Consider the following 12,688-nt stretch of genomic DNA (forward strand, 5'->3'; position numbering starts at 1 on the left):
CCATGAACATCTCAAACGGTTGGTGACAAAAAAAAAATTTTGAATAGTTGGATAATTATTTGGGTGACTACAGTTTTTAATTTTAACTCTATAATTTACCTAAAAATACAGGTTTAAAAAAGAAAAAAAAAGTAAATATTATTTAAAAAAGAAAGCTGAGCTGAGCTAAGCCGTAAAAGGCATTTAGCCTTAGCCGAGAGAGACAGCGGTCAAAAAAGAGAGAAACGAGGTAGGCGCGTGTGTTGTGTTATTCTCTCCGTTTTTCTCTACTGCTTCCTTTTTCTAATTTTAGCGCTAAATTTTCCCCACCCTTAAATTTATTTTTATATATTTATTTTATATTATTAATAATAATTTATTTTTCATTTATTTTCTCCCTTTAATTTTGTGACCTAAAATTTTTTCAGAGATCATTAACATTTGCTTCCTTTCCAATTTTCCTCTCCTTGTTTATTGTTGAATCTCGGTATGTTCTTTTTCTTTTTCTCTTTTCGTTTATCTATCTTTTTTTTCAAGAAAAAAAAGGAATTTATTAATTAGATTTGCATTAATCTCTGTTTAATCTATGCATTGATCGTGAATTAAGTGGAAAATCGAGTGTTTTTTTTTTGTTCTTTTATTCCGTGGAAATGATTCAGATGAAAGCGAAAGGTCTGAGAATATATTTTTTTTAAATTGATGGCGGTTGAGTTGGATGAGTCGATTATAATGTTAATTCGTCTAATTCTTCATTCGGTCCCTCTACTTTTTAGACTCTTGACATTTAGTCTATTTTTTGCATTAATCTCTGTTTAATATATGCATTAATTATGAATTAAGTGGAAAACAGTGTGTATGTTTTTTTTTGGCCGTGGAAATTATTCAGATTGCGAAAGGTTTTTCTTTAAAAGGGTTAATATATAATTTGGCCCTTAAACTTGTCCATTTGTATCTAGTTAGTCCTTGAACTTGTATTTCATCCACTAGGTTGGTATCACCACACTAACATCGTTAGTTATGCTAATATGGCACTATTAGCCAATCCGGTGATGCCACATAATAGCCTCTCAGTGTGCCACGTGACAAACATAAATTATAAATAATAAATAATAAATTATGTTTACCACGTGACATACTAAGAGGCTGTCACATGGCACTATCAGGTTTATTAAAAATGTCATGTCAGAACAAACTAACGGTATTAGTGTAAAGAGACCAACTTGGTTGACGAATACAAGTTCAGGCACCAACTAGGTGCAAATGGAGAAGTTCAGGGACCAAATTATATATTATTCCTTTAAAAAATTGATGGCGGTTGAGTTGGATGAATATATTATAATGTTAATTCGTCTAATTCTTCTCTCATTACCTGTATTTTTAGATTTTTGACATTTAGTCTCTATTTGCATTAATCTATGCATTGATTGTGAATTAAGTGTCAAATTGTGTGGTTTTTTTTGTGCCGCGGAAATGGAAGCGAAAGCTCTGAGAATTTTTTTTAAAAAATGGCGGTTGAGTTGGATGAGTACATTATATTTTATAACCTTAATTGGTCTAATTCTTCCCTCAGTCCCTGTACCTTTTAGACTTTTGACCTTTAGTTTCTATACTCTCTCTACTTGTTTGAATTTTAAATCAGATCTTTGAATATTAGAATGCCATGAAGGTCTATTAACAATGTTATCAGACTTTAGTTTCTAAAAATTTTAAATCAGACAAGTAAAAAGACTAAATTACTGGAATTTAATGAAGAGAAAAGGGATTAAATTTCAAAATTACAAAGAGTACAGGGACTAGTGACACAATTAAACCACATCGATTTAAGTAATTAAGGTTGCTTTCTTGATTTAGTTTCCATTTTTGCTCTGCTAAAACAATTGAGTATCAAATTAACTATGGCTTCTTATTTAAGAGATTAGCTTCCTTGATCTGCTGTGTGAACTTTCACTTGCTTTATTTCTTATTCAATTCTCTGTTTCTTGTTCAGCAATTATCAGGATTAGCAAATCTCTAGATTATATAATTTTTCTCATTATCTCAAAAATCTTGTTATGATTAATGTTTCGTTGGAGAAAATAATAATAAACAAACTTTTTATTTGAGAATACTAGCAAAAATCTTTAATGGGATTATTCTTTTGACATTTTAAGAGATTTGGGTTAAATTTTGGAGTCTATGTTTCTATTTTTATTGAAAATTTTGAAAGAAAGTTAGCCTGAAAGGGAGTAAACTTAATGTTATTTGAAATTTTTGGTTCATTGCTTAGTATGAAGTGTTTGCTGACTGAATCTTTAGTTCAACATTTTTTTTTTGGGTACAACTCACACAGTCCAATTCGTGCAATTCGATCCCACAATGTGAGTATAGGATGAACACCCTTGGTCAATGGGCTAAACGCTAGGTTCTTAATTAAACATTTATAGCTGATAGGAGATGGAATTAGGAAAATGTGTTTGAGATTGTTGTAGCATTCCATATTGTGTGATTTATAATGCTTGGCTTTACTTGAATACTTAGCACCTCACACATAGTTGCTGGTTTGCATACAGAGGATTTCTGAGGAACAAGATGGGATTAAGCTGTGATGTTTTCGTGTTCTTTTTTCTCTGTGTCGCTTACACGGTTTCTGTTTTCTTGGTTTCAGACAACTCATTCGGAATCATCTTCGTCCTCTCTAAATACTGACCAGTTGTTGAAGCTCCAACAGTTTCAATTCAGTAATGGAACAAAATAACCTGACTATCATTTGTTAGTAATGGAAAATTCTAAACCAGCTTTTTCCCTAAATCCTTTCCATAGCCCAACTAAAGGACCGGAAGACTATTCAACTATGTCAGTTGGCATCGGTCAAACTCAGACAGATCATCAAGGTAGACTAATGGAAGATTTCAAGACTCAAAATACTGGTTCTCTTGGAATTTCACGTAATCATCTTGAGAACATAATTTCTCATCACGGTTCTAGTCCGAAGCATGGAGGTTCTGATATTGACCTTTTAGTATCGCCCCGTGAGCTTGCTTTACCCCCTATTGCTATTGGATCTCGACAATATACTGAAGATACCAATTCTATTGTTAGTTCTTATATCATGAATGGTAGTAGCAATAACATCATTTTGCCACCTTCTTCAAATGAAGATAAATCGAGTAAGCTTGCCGTGCCCCATCCTGCTGAATCTGTTCGAGATACTTCTTTTGATTCCAAAAGTAATAACTACACGACATCACCCACCAGTCCTACTCAACCCCATTCTGCGGCCAACACTGATATTTTGCATGGACAGAAGAGCCAAGGTGATGATTCTCTTTCGAATTCTCATTCACTGCTTGATGGAATTGGTTTATCTTATCCCGAGGCCGACTGTTCTAACGAGGCAGAAATAGGAGATGATAAAACCAAGGATCGTGTACCCCAAATCAAAAATCTTATGCTGCCTCATCAAAGGATTATCAATTCTTCTGTTGAATCTCCAAGATTCATTAAGCAAGGTTCTTTTAATAGAATTCATATCGATACAGCAGCACCTTTTGAATCCGTTAAGGAAGCTGTCTCAAAGTTCGGAGGAATCGTTGATTGGAAAGCTCATAAAGTGCAAAGCATAGAGGTAAAAGCTTTAGATATGTTGTTTATCATGAAATTGTGATTTTGTTGTCTTTAGTGACCATTGTGAATTTTTGTGTGTCGTAGAGACGTAAGCTTGTAGAACAAGAACTCGATAAGTTACACGTTGAAATGCCTGAATATAAGAACCGGTTGGATGAAGCAGAAGAGGAGAAGTTTAAAGTATTAAAGGAGCTAGACAGCGCGAAGAGATTAATAGAAGAACTAAAGGTGAGTCTCGAGAGAGCACAAACTGAAGAAGATCAAGCAAAACAAGATTCTGAACTTGCCAAGCTAAGGATGGAAGAGAGGGAACAAGGGATTGCCGATGAGGCTAGCATTGCAGCAAAGACACAGCTCGAGGTTGCTAAAGCGAGACATGAAGCAGCGATTGTGGAGCTGGCAACCATTACCGATGACTTGGAAGCACTACGGAACGAATATTCTTCTTTGATAGTTGAGAGAGATGTCGCGTCTAAGAGAGCTGAAGAAGCTGTTAACGCTTCGAGAGAGGTTGAGAAGACAGTGGAATACTTAACGATTGAACTGATTACGACAAAGGAGTCATTAGAATCGGCACATGCTGCTCATTTGGAAGCAGAAGAGAAACGGATTACGGTAGCTATGGCTCGAGACCAAGATACACTCCAATGGAAGAAGGATTTAAAACAAGGTGAAGAGGAGTTGCAGAGAATCAATCAGCAAGTGAATTATGCAAAGGAGTTGAAATCGAAGTTAGACACTGCTTCGGCTTTGTTACTTGATTTGAAAGCCGAATTATCTGCTTATAAACTGAAGGAGAAAACTGATGGACACTCGAATGACGAGCTACCAACGGAAATAAAACTTGATACCGATATGCAAGCTGCAATTGCTTCAGCAAAGAAGGAACTTGGAGAGATGAAGAACAATATCAAAAAAGCCAAAGCGGAAGTCGAAACTTTGAAGGCGGCTGCTAATTCATTAAAATCAGAGCTTGAAAAGGAAAAGTCTAAGCTGGACAGTACTCAATCGGAAGCCGCCCTATTACAGACAGAGAAGACACCTGCACCGCTAAAACCACTACAGGAGGCTACACAAGAGGCTGAGAAGGCAAAGTCACTTGCTCAAATGACTCGTGAAGAGTTCATCAAAGCAAAGGAAGAAGCAGAGCAAGCGAAAGCTGGAGCAAGTACTATCGAGAGTAGGTTACTTGCCGCTCAAAAGGAAATCGAAGCTGCTAATGTTTCGGAGAAGTTAGTTTTAGCTGCCATTAAAGCATTACAAGTGAACGAATCGGCTCAAAACATCGGCAATGCGAATTCGCCCCAAGAGATAACAGTTTCCTTAGAAGAGTATTACCAGCTCAGTAAACGTGCATACGAAGCCGAAGAAAAGATCGAAATGAGGATGGCAGCAGTCAATTCTCGAATCGAAGCAGCTAAGAAATCACAATCGAAAAGCTTGGAAAAGCTAGAAGAACTAAACAAAGAGATGGCCGAAAGAAAAGAAGCACAAAGAATCGCTACAGAGAGAGCCGATAAGGCCAACGAAGGTAAGTTAAAAATAGAGCAGGAGTTGAGAAACTGGAGATCCGAACACGAACAACAACAAACAGATACGGAACCAAACCACGGAGAAAACATTCCGCCAAGTACGGAGGAAAAGAAAGAATCTGATGACACTGAGCCTGCACCTCCACCTGCGGGTCCTACCGCTAATATGAATGACACACCCCCGGAACCAAAACCGAAGAAAAAGAGAAAGTCAATCATCCCAAAGATATTCATGTTTTTGTCCCGAAGGAAATCGAAGACCTCGTAGGTCATCGACGAAGCCACTTTGTTATGTTTGCTGCTGTGATTTCGCCTCCCATTTTTTTTAAACTGGATTTGTCACAGCTGCTAAAATTTTGTTTACGCATTCAGTGTAAATTCTAGTGATTATTTTGATTTACCATAAGGTTTGAGATCAATAAAGATATTTGGTTCTATATTTTGCTATTTTCTTGAAATTTTCAGAGTTCGGAATCGGATTGGGTTTATACCAATAAAAACTAAGTATCTTAACCTTTTTTTGGTGCAATTCATGCACCCTTGACAGCAATATATTACGGATATGCACACATCACAAGCAAGTAATCCTTATAACTCGAACCAACGATGTGAGATATGGGATAAACACTTATGACCAATAAACCGAATATTGGGGTTTAAAAGTTTTTTTTTAAATACATATTACTTTTATATAATAATATTTTTAATTTAAAACATAAACCACTTAACTCATAATTAAATTAGCATCACTTAACTTGTAACACTAAACTCAAATCACCTACTTTCAAATGGTAATAGTAAAGTTGATAGTAGTAAAATTAATTACTTATCATAGATGGCGGACAATCTAGTTTCATGCCTATTTCACCCCGTATTGGGGGATTTTCGACTCCTTCAAGAGTGATGAGCACAAAGTCGACAAATCCCCCAACATGTTCAATATTGTCTTCAACCAGAATTTTGTGATCTAACTTTGACAAGAACTCGAATGCCTTAAGCAATAAGTTCAACAAAATGGAAACATCTAATCAATGGCTTCAAAGGCAGATTGTGCATGCCGCACAATCACTTATCAAAAAAATGTGGACATTCACACTTGGTGGTAAGGTTTGAGCCCATACCCTACAGACATAATAAGGCACTTGTGTGCAACTTCACTACCAAGTCAACACCGATCGAGAACAATACCAAGAATCAGAAATCCTAAACACACCCAAATATTGAGAGCAAAATACAAACATTGATATCAATAACAGCTTCATTTAGAATTAGAACTAAAACACAACAGTAACAAGTGATAACATAAGGAGTTACACAATAGAAAATGCTAGCAAATAAGGAAATCACTAACAGTCTTTATCCAGATAAAACTTGCAAACAACACTTCAATCTAACAAGGAAAACAACATTTTAGAAGGCTCTAAAATTGCAGTCTCGACTTTTTCAATTACATTTGGAAAGCGACCAAATAAAGGAAGAGCATGCGTTTATACGAACCATGTCATCAGCGCCTGCTGGATATGCTGAACGAGCTGACCTTTAGTGGGGTAGCAATAACCAGTGGAGCTTCAGGTGAATCACTGACTGCAAACTTATCGTGCATGAAACGACTGTCGACAATAGAGTCATCCTTAAGGACTATCTTGTAACAATAGCAGCTCTTCAAACCCTCTTGATTATGGTAGCATTCATGAGACCCGTTCTTCACTTGTTGGAAGTTCCATATGACACTAAACTTGCCTACCGTTGCAACCAAATGACGCTCTTGCTTCCCGTTCTCGGTGACCTACGTTAATGTAAGGTAACACACATGGTCATGGTTAAAGATTTTATTCATTGAACTAAGAAAAACCACAAAAAGAATAGTCATCATCGGAGTGGAAAAACGTGCGGCAAGCACAATAGCAATAACATTGGTCAATTATCTATTAAGCGACAATGAGGTCTTTAGAGACTCTTTTCCACTCTCACCTAGCCATCCATCACAAGTTTATTGCTGTAATTCTACGAAACTTAAAACCGAAAAACTTGTCTATAGAACATTTTAAGGATAGGGATGTCACTCAAAAGGAACAGTGATCGAATACCGCGGACGTAATTGAATTTTGAGGGACTAAAGCAGCCTAGGAATCAAAATGCAACTAAATTTGCTGGATCGTATAGTATCAAATCCGAGCAAAGCAATAAACCAAATAACTCTACATACAAAACCAACAACTAAGCTCTTGATCCAAAATTAGATGGTAAGTTACTCGAATCTACATCATGGACATTAAAATGAAGCTAAGCAGCTAAAAGCACAAGCAATAAGGCAGTATATAAATTACAGGGTAATGTATGCTTACCCATGAAAACTGAGCATTACGGAACTTGTTATTAACCCCAGCTAGATGTGAATCGAGCGGAGTCAACTTTAACAACCTCGGAGCCGCTACCCTGTGCCCCATACGTCCATTAAACCCAGTCTTTGTCTTACCGTCCTTATCAGTGAAAAGGGTGCAGATAAGGATCAAATATGTATCAGTTGTGCCCAATATCCATTTCCCATCGAAGGTAACATCGACATGAGTGATAGGCGAACCAAGACCCGGGAAAGCTGTCTTTGCCTGTCTCATAGAAGTGATTGAATATAGCCTAATCTTCCCATCAAGTGACCCTACAACAATAGAACCATCCCCTGTTGTTGCAAAGCATTGAAAGTTAGTCCCTCTTGAAAACTGATGCCCTTGTGTCCAATTCAAAACTGGGGTACTAGTAGCAAGATTCTGAACTATCCCGTTTCGATCTCGCATATCCCATCTGCAAAGCCGATTATCGTCGAGTCCTAAAAATGTTGCCCCCGATGGATCCAATTGTGCTCCTTTGCTATCATTAGCAATATCCCTCATTGTAATTTCAGTTCCATCTTTCCCGAACTTCCATTCAGTAACAATCTTCCCAGTCTCGATATCTAGCTGATGAAGCCCTGTTGTATGAGGCTTCCCTTCGGTTTTAGGACTCATTAGCAACATGTTCGTCTCGGCTCTCATTAAAAGTGCCTTCCTCGGCGTTGAATGCACCGAATTCAAACCACTTCTTTGATTTCCATTATCAAAATTAACATAAACACCTTTACCTTGAATCCCATGAGTGAAATTCTTAACAACTTGAATACCTGAATCACCAACCAAGAAACTATTATCCAATGCCCCTAAAGCCAAGCTTTGTATCCCTCCATTCGCGGCCTCTTCGAACTCCTCTCTTAGATCTTGATTTGCCCTCACCGGAGTCGCTGACCGTGGACTCTTAGAGAAAGCATCCTCAGCGTCTTCCCAAATAGAATCATCAGCTGCTTCGGGATTTGCCCACCCAATAAAATCTTTCCCATATACCTTAACTTTATTAGCATCATTTGATTCCATCTTATAAGTATTCTCAAACGAACAATCATTAAATTTGCTAACAAAGCTCTTATACTCTTCATCACTAAAAAATTTCATTGCCCAAACACCTTTAGCTACAAAATCAACCCTACGTTGATCTCCAAAGCTTTTCAACTGCATTTCAACCCCAACTTTCACTCTAATTTTATTACCCACTTTCATAACCCACCAAACATCTCCACTTTCTTCCTCATTTTCGCTCTCTTCACCATCTTCCGCTCCATCCTGACCGTCGATCTTCGCCGTCTTGATGAAAGCGTAAGATGTTAACTTCTCGGATGTAACCCATTTCGCTTTAGGAGTGTTGCCGCCGATGTGAAGGTAAAGCTTCACGGCATTTTTGAGAGATGGGTTTGGGGTGTTGGATGTTGGGTATTTGAGTTTTAAAGCTTCCAGTTTAGCCGCTACTTCGTCGAGAGACGACGGCGTTTTGGGTCTTCGACCGGAAGAAGATCTCTCCGGCGTATCGTCTTTGGAATCTTGGTAGTTTTCTTCTTCTTCTTCGTATTCTTCTTCATCGGAGTCGGAAATTAGCTCCTCGCGACTGTGAGAGCCACCCATTGTTGCTGAAAAGAGGATTTGGGAAATAGGGGTTTCCTTTTCTGGGATCTAATGAGAAGAAGCAAAATGGGGTTAACAATGAGCGCCAATTTTTGAAATTCGAAATTAGGGGAGCCGCTGATTTTATTTGAGGCCTTTTTTCGTTTCCCACGTTTACTAGGGTTTTGAAAAAAAGGTTTAATTATGTCCAAGTCCTTGATACTATTCAAACTTTTGAAATTTAATTTTCCTTTTCAAGTATATTTTTATTTCAAGGAATTTATTTATACTCATTTTGGTTTAAGAAAATTTTTTTAAATGGAAAGTATTGAAGGAAACCTATTTGGTTGAAATTTTAGAAAATGAAAATTTAAAAATAATGATATTTGAACTAGATTGACTAGTTGAACAAGTTTGACTCAGAACTGGTCAAAGTATCAATCCGAAGAATGACATTGAATCAGGTGGATCGAGAATAAGTATGAATCGGATGAGCTGATGGTTGAATCAATTTTTTTCTATTTTTAATATTTTTTAATTAAACTTGTCAGATCAACGAACCAATGGCTTGATCAGCTTGATCGTCGGTTTAGTTCTAAAAACATTGGTAACAAATTGTTTTTATTATTTTCGTTAAAAATATTTTGTAACACCGTAAATGATAAGTAAAATAAGGGTTTTCTTTCTTTAAACATGTTGTAATAAACTTGAATTTAATAAAAAAATTAATGGTATTAATTAAATTAAAAATCATTTAACTAAATTTTCTAAAATAAAAGTAACAAAACTAAAATTTAAAATTACGAATAATAGAATTATTTGAAATATATTCGAAGCTTTGTGTCTTTATATATATAATTAAAAATATATTTTATTTAAAAAATTAATTCAATTATTAATATTATTGATATTTTTCAATTTATTTATTATTAGATATATTTATTGAATTCATATGTCAATTTCGAAAACCGAAATTATGAGTCCTTTTTTTGGGCTTAAAAGGTTTAATTTTGCTCGGTACTTATACTTTTTAAACATTTAAAATTACATCCTTTATTATTCTTAAGGAATTTCTTTTACTTGTCTTATTTGAAATCTAAAATCTAAATGGTAACATTGGTAATGATTTTTTAAGGAGTTTATAAGTATAATTATAAATACAATCTATTCTCACAATAAATGTCCCAATAATTAGAATCAATTTAATAAAAGTATAATCGAATATCGACTTGATTAGAAAATGACTAAAACGCTATTAATTTTACAAATTAAATTGTATTATTATGAAAGTATTTTTTATATATTTTATATAAAATCAAACGTAAACTCACATATAATGTGAGATTTGAATTTAGGATGCTATGGTTTTTAAAACTTGGTTATTACATAATTTTCAATAAATATAATTTTACATAATTTTTCATTCCACATCATGAATGTGATATAATTTATTCTATTTAAAGTTCTATGTTTCTTTATTTTTTTTAAAAAGTAAATGTATAATGAAAATCCATGGAATAAGTGGAAAATAAGAGGATTAAATTGAAATTTTACCAAAATGAGAAAAGATACAAAAGTGAATATTGGGATATTACAAGGATAAAATAATCATTTTCAATGAAGATAAATATCATGATATTAATTGGTAAGAAATTATGTCAAAACATGATTGGTTAGAATTTTTATTTGATTATAATATTAATTATTTAATTGAGATATTTGTACGGAACAATGAAGAAATTTCTTCATGCGTTCCGTATACATGAAGAGAAAGTTTTTCATATCTTAATTTTTGATCCATTAGCTTCCAGATTTCTTGGAATTTTTCATAGGCACCAAAGAAGAAAAATGAAGTAGAGATTTTAGAGAGTATGATCATCAATTTAGCAGCAAGAAAAAGTAGATGAAAGTGAAGAAAATTGGAAGAAAATAGAAGGATAGTCATGAATTGAAGAAGCAAACGTAAGGAAATTCTCGATAAAAGAGGTAAGTTTTCATATTAGTTTTATTTGTATTTCAAAGAATTGAGTCAGGTATGTTATGATTGGAATGTATGATATGTGAATTTAATCAAGATAGCATGGATAGTAAGTATTTTTAGAACGAATGATTACAGATATTAAGTTTTTATGAGAAAAGAGTGATATGATTTGTGTCACGAGAAATGTTAAGGTAAAGACATGAAAATGTTACTAACATATGAATTTATAAGATTAATTGAATAGTAATCAAAAGTATAATGATTATATACATTCAATTGAAAGTTAATGCAAAGAATCATGGAAAAGTAAATATTTTCACTAAAACAATTTTTGGACAGCAACAGTAGTTTAACTTTTAAAATTCACGAAAATTATAAAAGGCGAGTTAAATGATGAACCAAGTAATAAATTAAACCTTAATGAATCTAGTTTTGTATGGAAGAAACGGTTTAAGCAATGGATCGTAGATTATGAGATAAATAAATTTAAGTGAGACAATATCATATTGATTTTGGATTCCCTGTTCTTAACTTTGAAAAATCATTAAAATTGTGAAAAAATACTTAAGAGATGAAATTTATATATATAAAATCTTAATGAAACTATTTTCAAAAGAAACAAACGGAAACATTATCCGAATTTTGTACTAAAAGATAAATAATTTTTAATGGAGAATGGTCAAAGTTGTCTAAGAGCAAAACAAGCGAAGATTTGAAGAAAATACCATATTAATTAGCTTATTTGAAATTCTGAAATTTTATAGTAAAATTTCACTGAGTCTAGTTTCAAAAATAACAAGCGGTATTGATTTTGAATTTTGTAGGCTAAGATATAAATAATTTAGTGACTACTACTCAAGTAGACAATCTTGTTAAGAGTATATGTGTAATTAGTGAAAGAATAATTAATGTTACATATAACCATGCTATATTAAAAGTTACATACATACATACATACATACATACATATGATTTGGAGGAGGAAAATAATAGAAGGGTTGTAATAATAAGAAGCTTACATAAGAGATGGAATGATCAACATGTAAGAGATGTTTAAATGAAATTGACGAGACATTAAGTGAGTAATTGTTATATGATGAATTAATGAAGTATTAATTGATAAGTTGAAGTATTATATGGATTTAAATTGAAAAGGGTGAAAAGTTTTATATGATACTAAATTAAAGTTAAGTGAAATTAAAGTGACAAATATAATGAATAGTTATTATCATGAAAATTGTTTGCAATCGACTACCAAATTACTTGATATAATGGATTGAAATAGTATGAGTTGCTTTCGGAATGTAACATGACATCACACATCCGTATCTGATGGCTGGGTTGGGTATGAGGTGTCACATTTATACACAAAAAGTTATCTTTTTATTATTATTATTTGAAAGTTAGTCCTATTGTTAACACTATTAGCATTTTTCATTAAAGTTTACTCTAATATTAGATTTGCTTATTGTGTTCATAACGATTTGCTTCTAAAGTTGATGTGCTTCCATAGATGTAATAGCAACAAATTTTGATTAAAAATACTAATGGTATCAACAATTCGATTAGGGTTTTAGTATTATTGTCAAAGTAGGAGGATGCAGATTCGAGTACGCTGAAGCGCATTTATC

General features: G+C 34.0%; 2 protein-coding genes across 2 annotated transcripts; one reads left to right on the forward strand and one right to left on the reverse strand.

Annotated features, from left to right (window-relative positions):
- Positions 1–1,904: 1,904 nt before the first annotated feature.
- LOC105774329 (protein WEAK CHLOROPLAST MOVEMENT UNDER BLUE LIGHT 1) lies at positions 1,905–5,553 on the forward strand. Its single transcript, XM_012596788.2, has 2 exons — positions 1,905–3,583; positions 3,667–5,553. Exons 1-2 carry the CDS (start codon positions 2,735–2,737, stop codon positions 5,380–5,382), a joined length of 2,565 nt encoding a protein of 854 aa, XP_012452242.1. The 5' UTR covers positions 1,905–2,734; the 3' UTR covers positions 5,383–5,553.
- An 801-nt stretch (positions 5,554–6,354) lies between these two features.
- Positions 6,355–9,187, reverse strand: LOC105773789 (protein CYPRO4). Its single transcript, XM_012595914.2, has 2 exons — positions 7,460–9,187; positions 6,355–6,900 (listed from the first exon to the last, which is right to left on the reverse strand). Exons 1-2 carry the CDS (start codon positions 9,095–9,097, stop codon positions 6,619–6,621), a joined length of 1,920 nt encoding a protein of 639 aa, XP_012451368.1. The 5' UTR covers positions 9,098–9,187; the 3' UTR covers positions 6,355–6,618.
- Between the last annotated feature and the right edge of the window lie 3,501 nt (positions 9,188–12,688).

This window comes from Gossypium raimondii, chromosome 6 (assembly GCF_025698545.1).
Source record: "Gossypium raimondii isolate GPD5lz chromosome 6, ASM2569854v1, whole genome shotgun sequence".
In the NCBI taxonomy this organism is placed as follows: Eukaryota; Viridiplantae; Streptophyta; class Magnoliopsida; order Malvales; family Malvaceae; genus Gossypium; species Gossypium raimondii.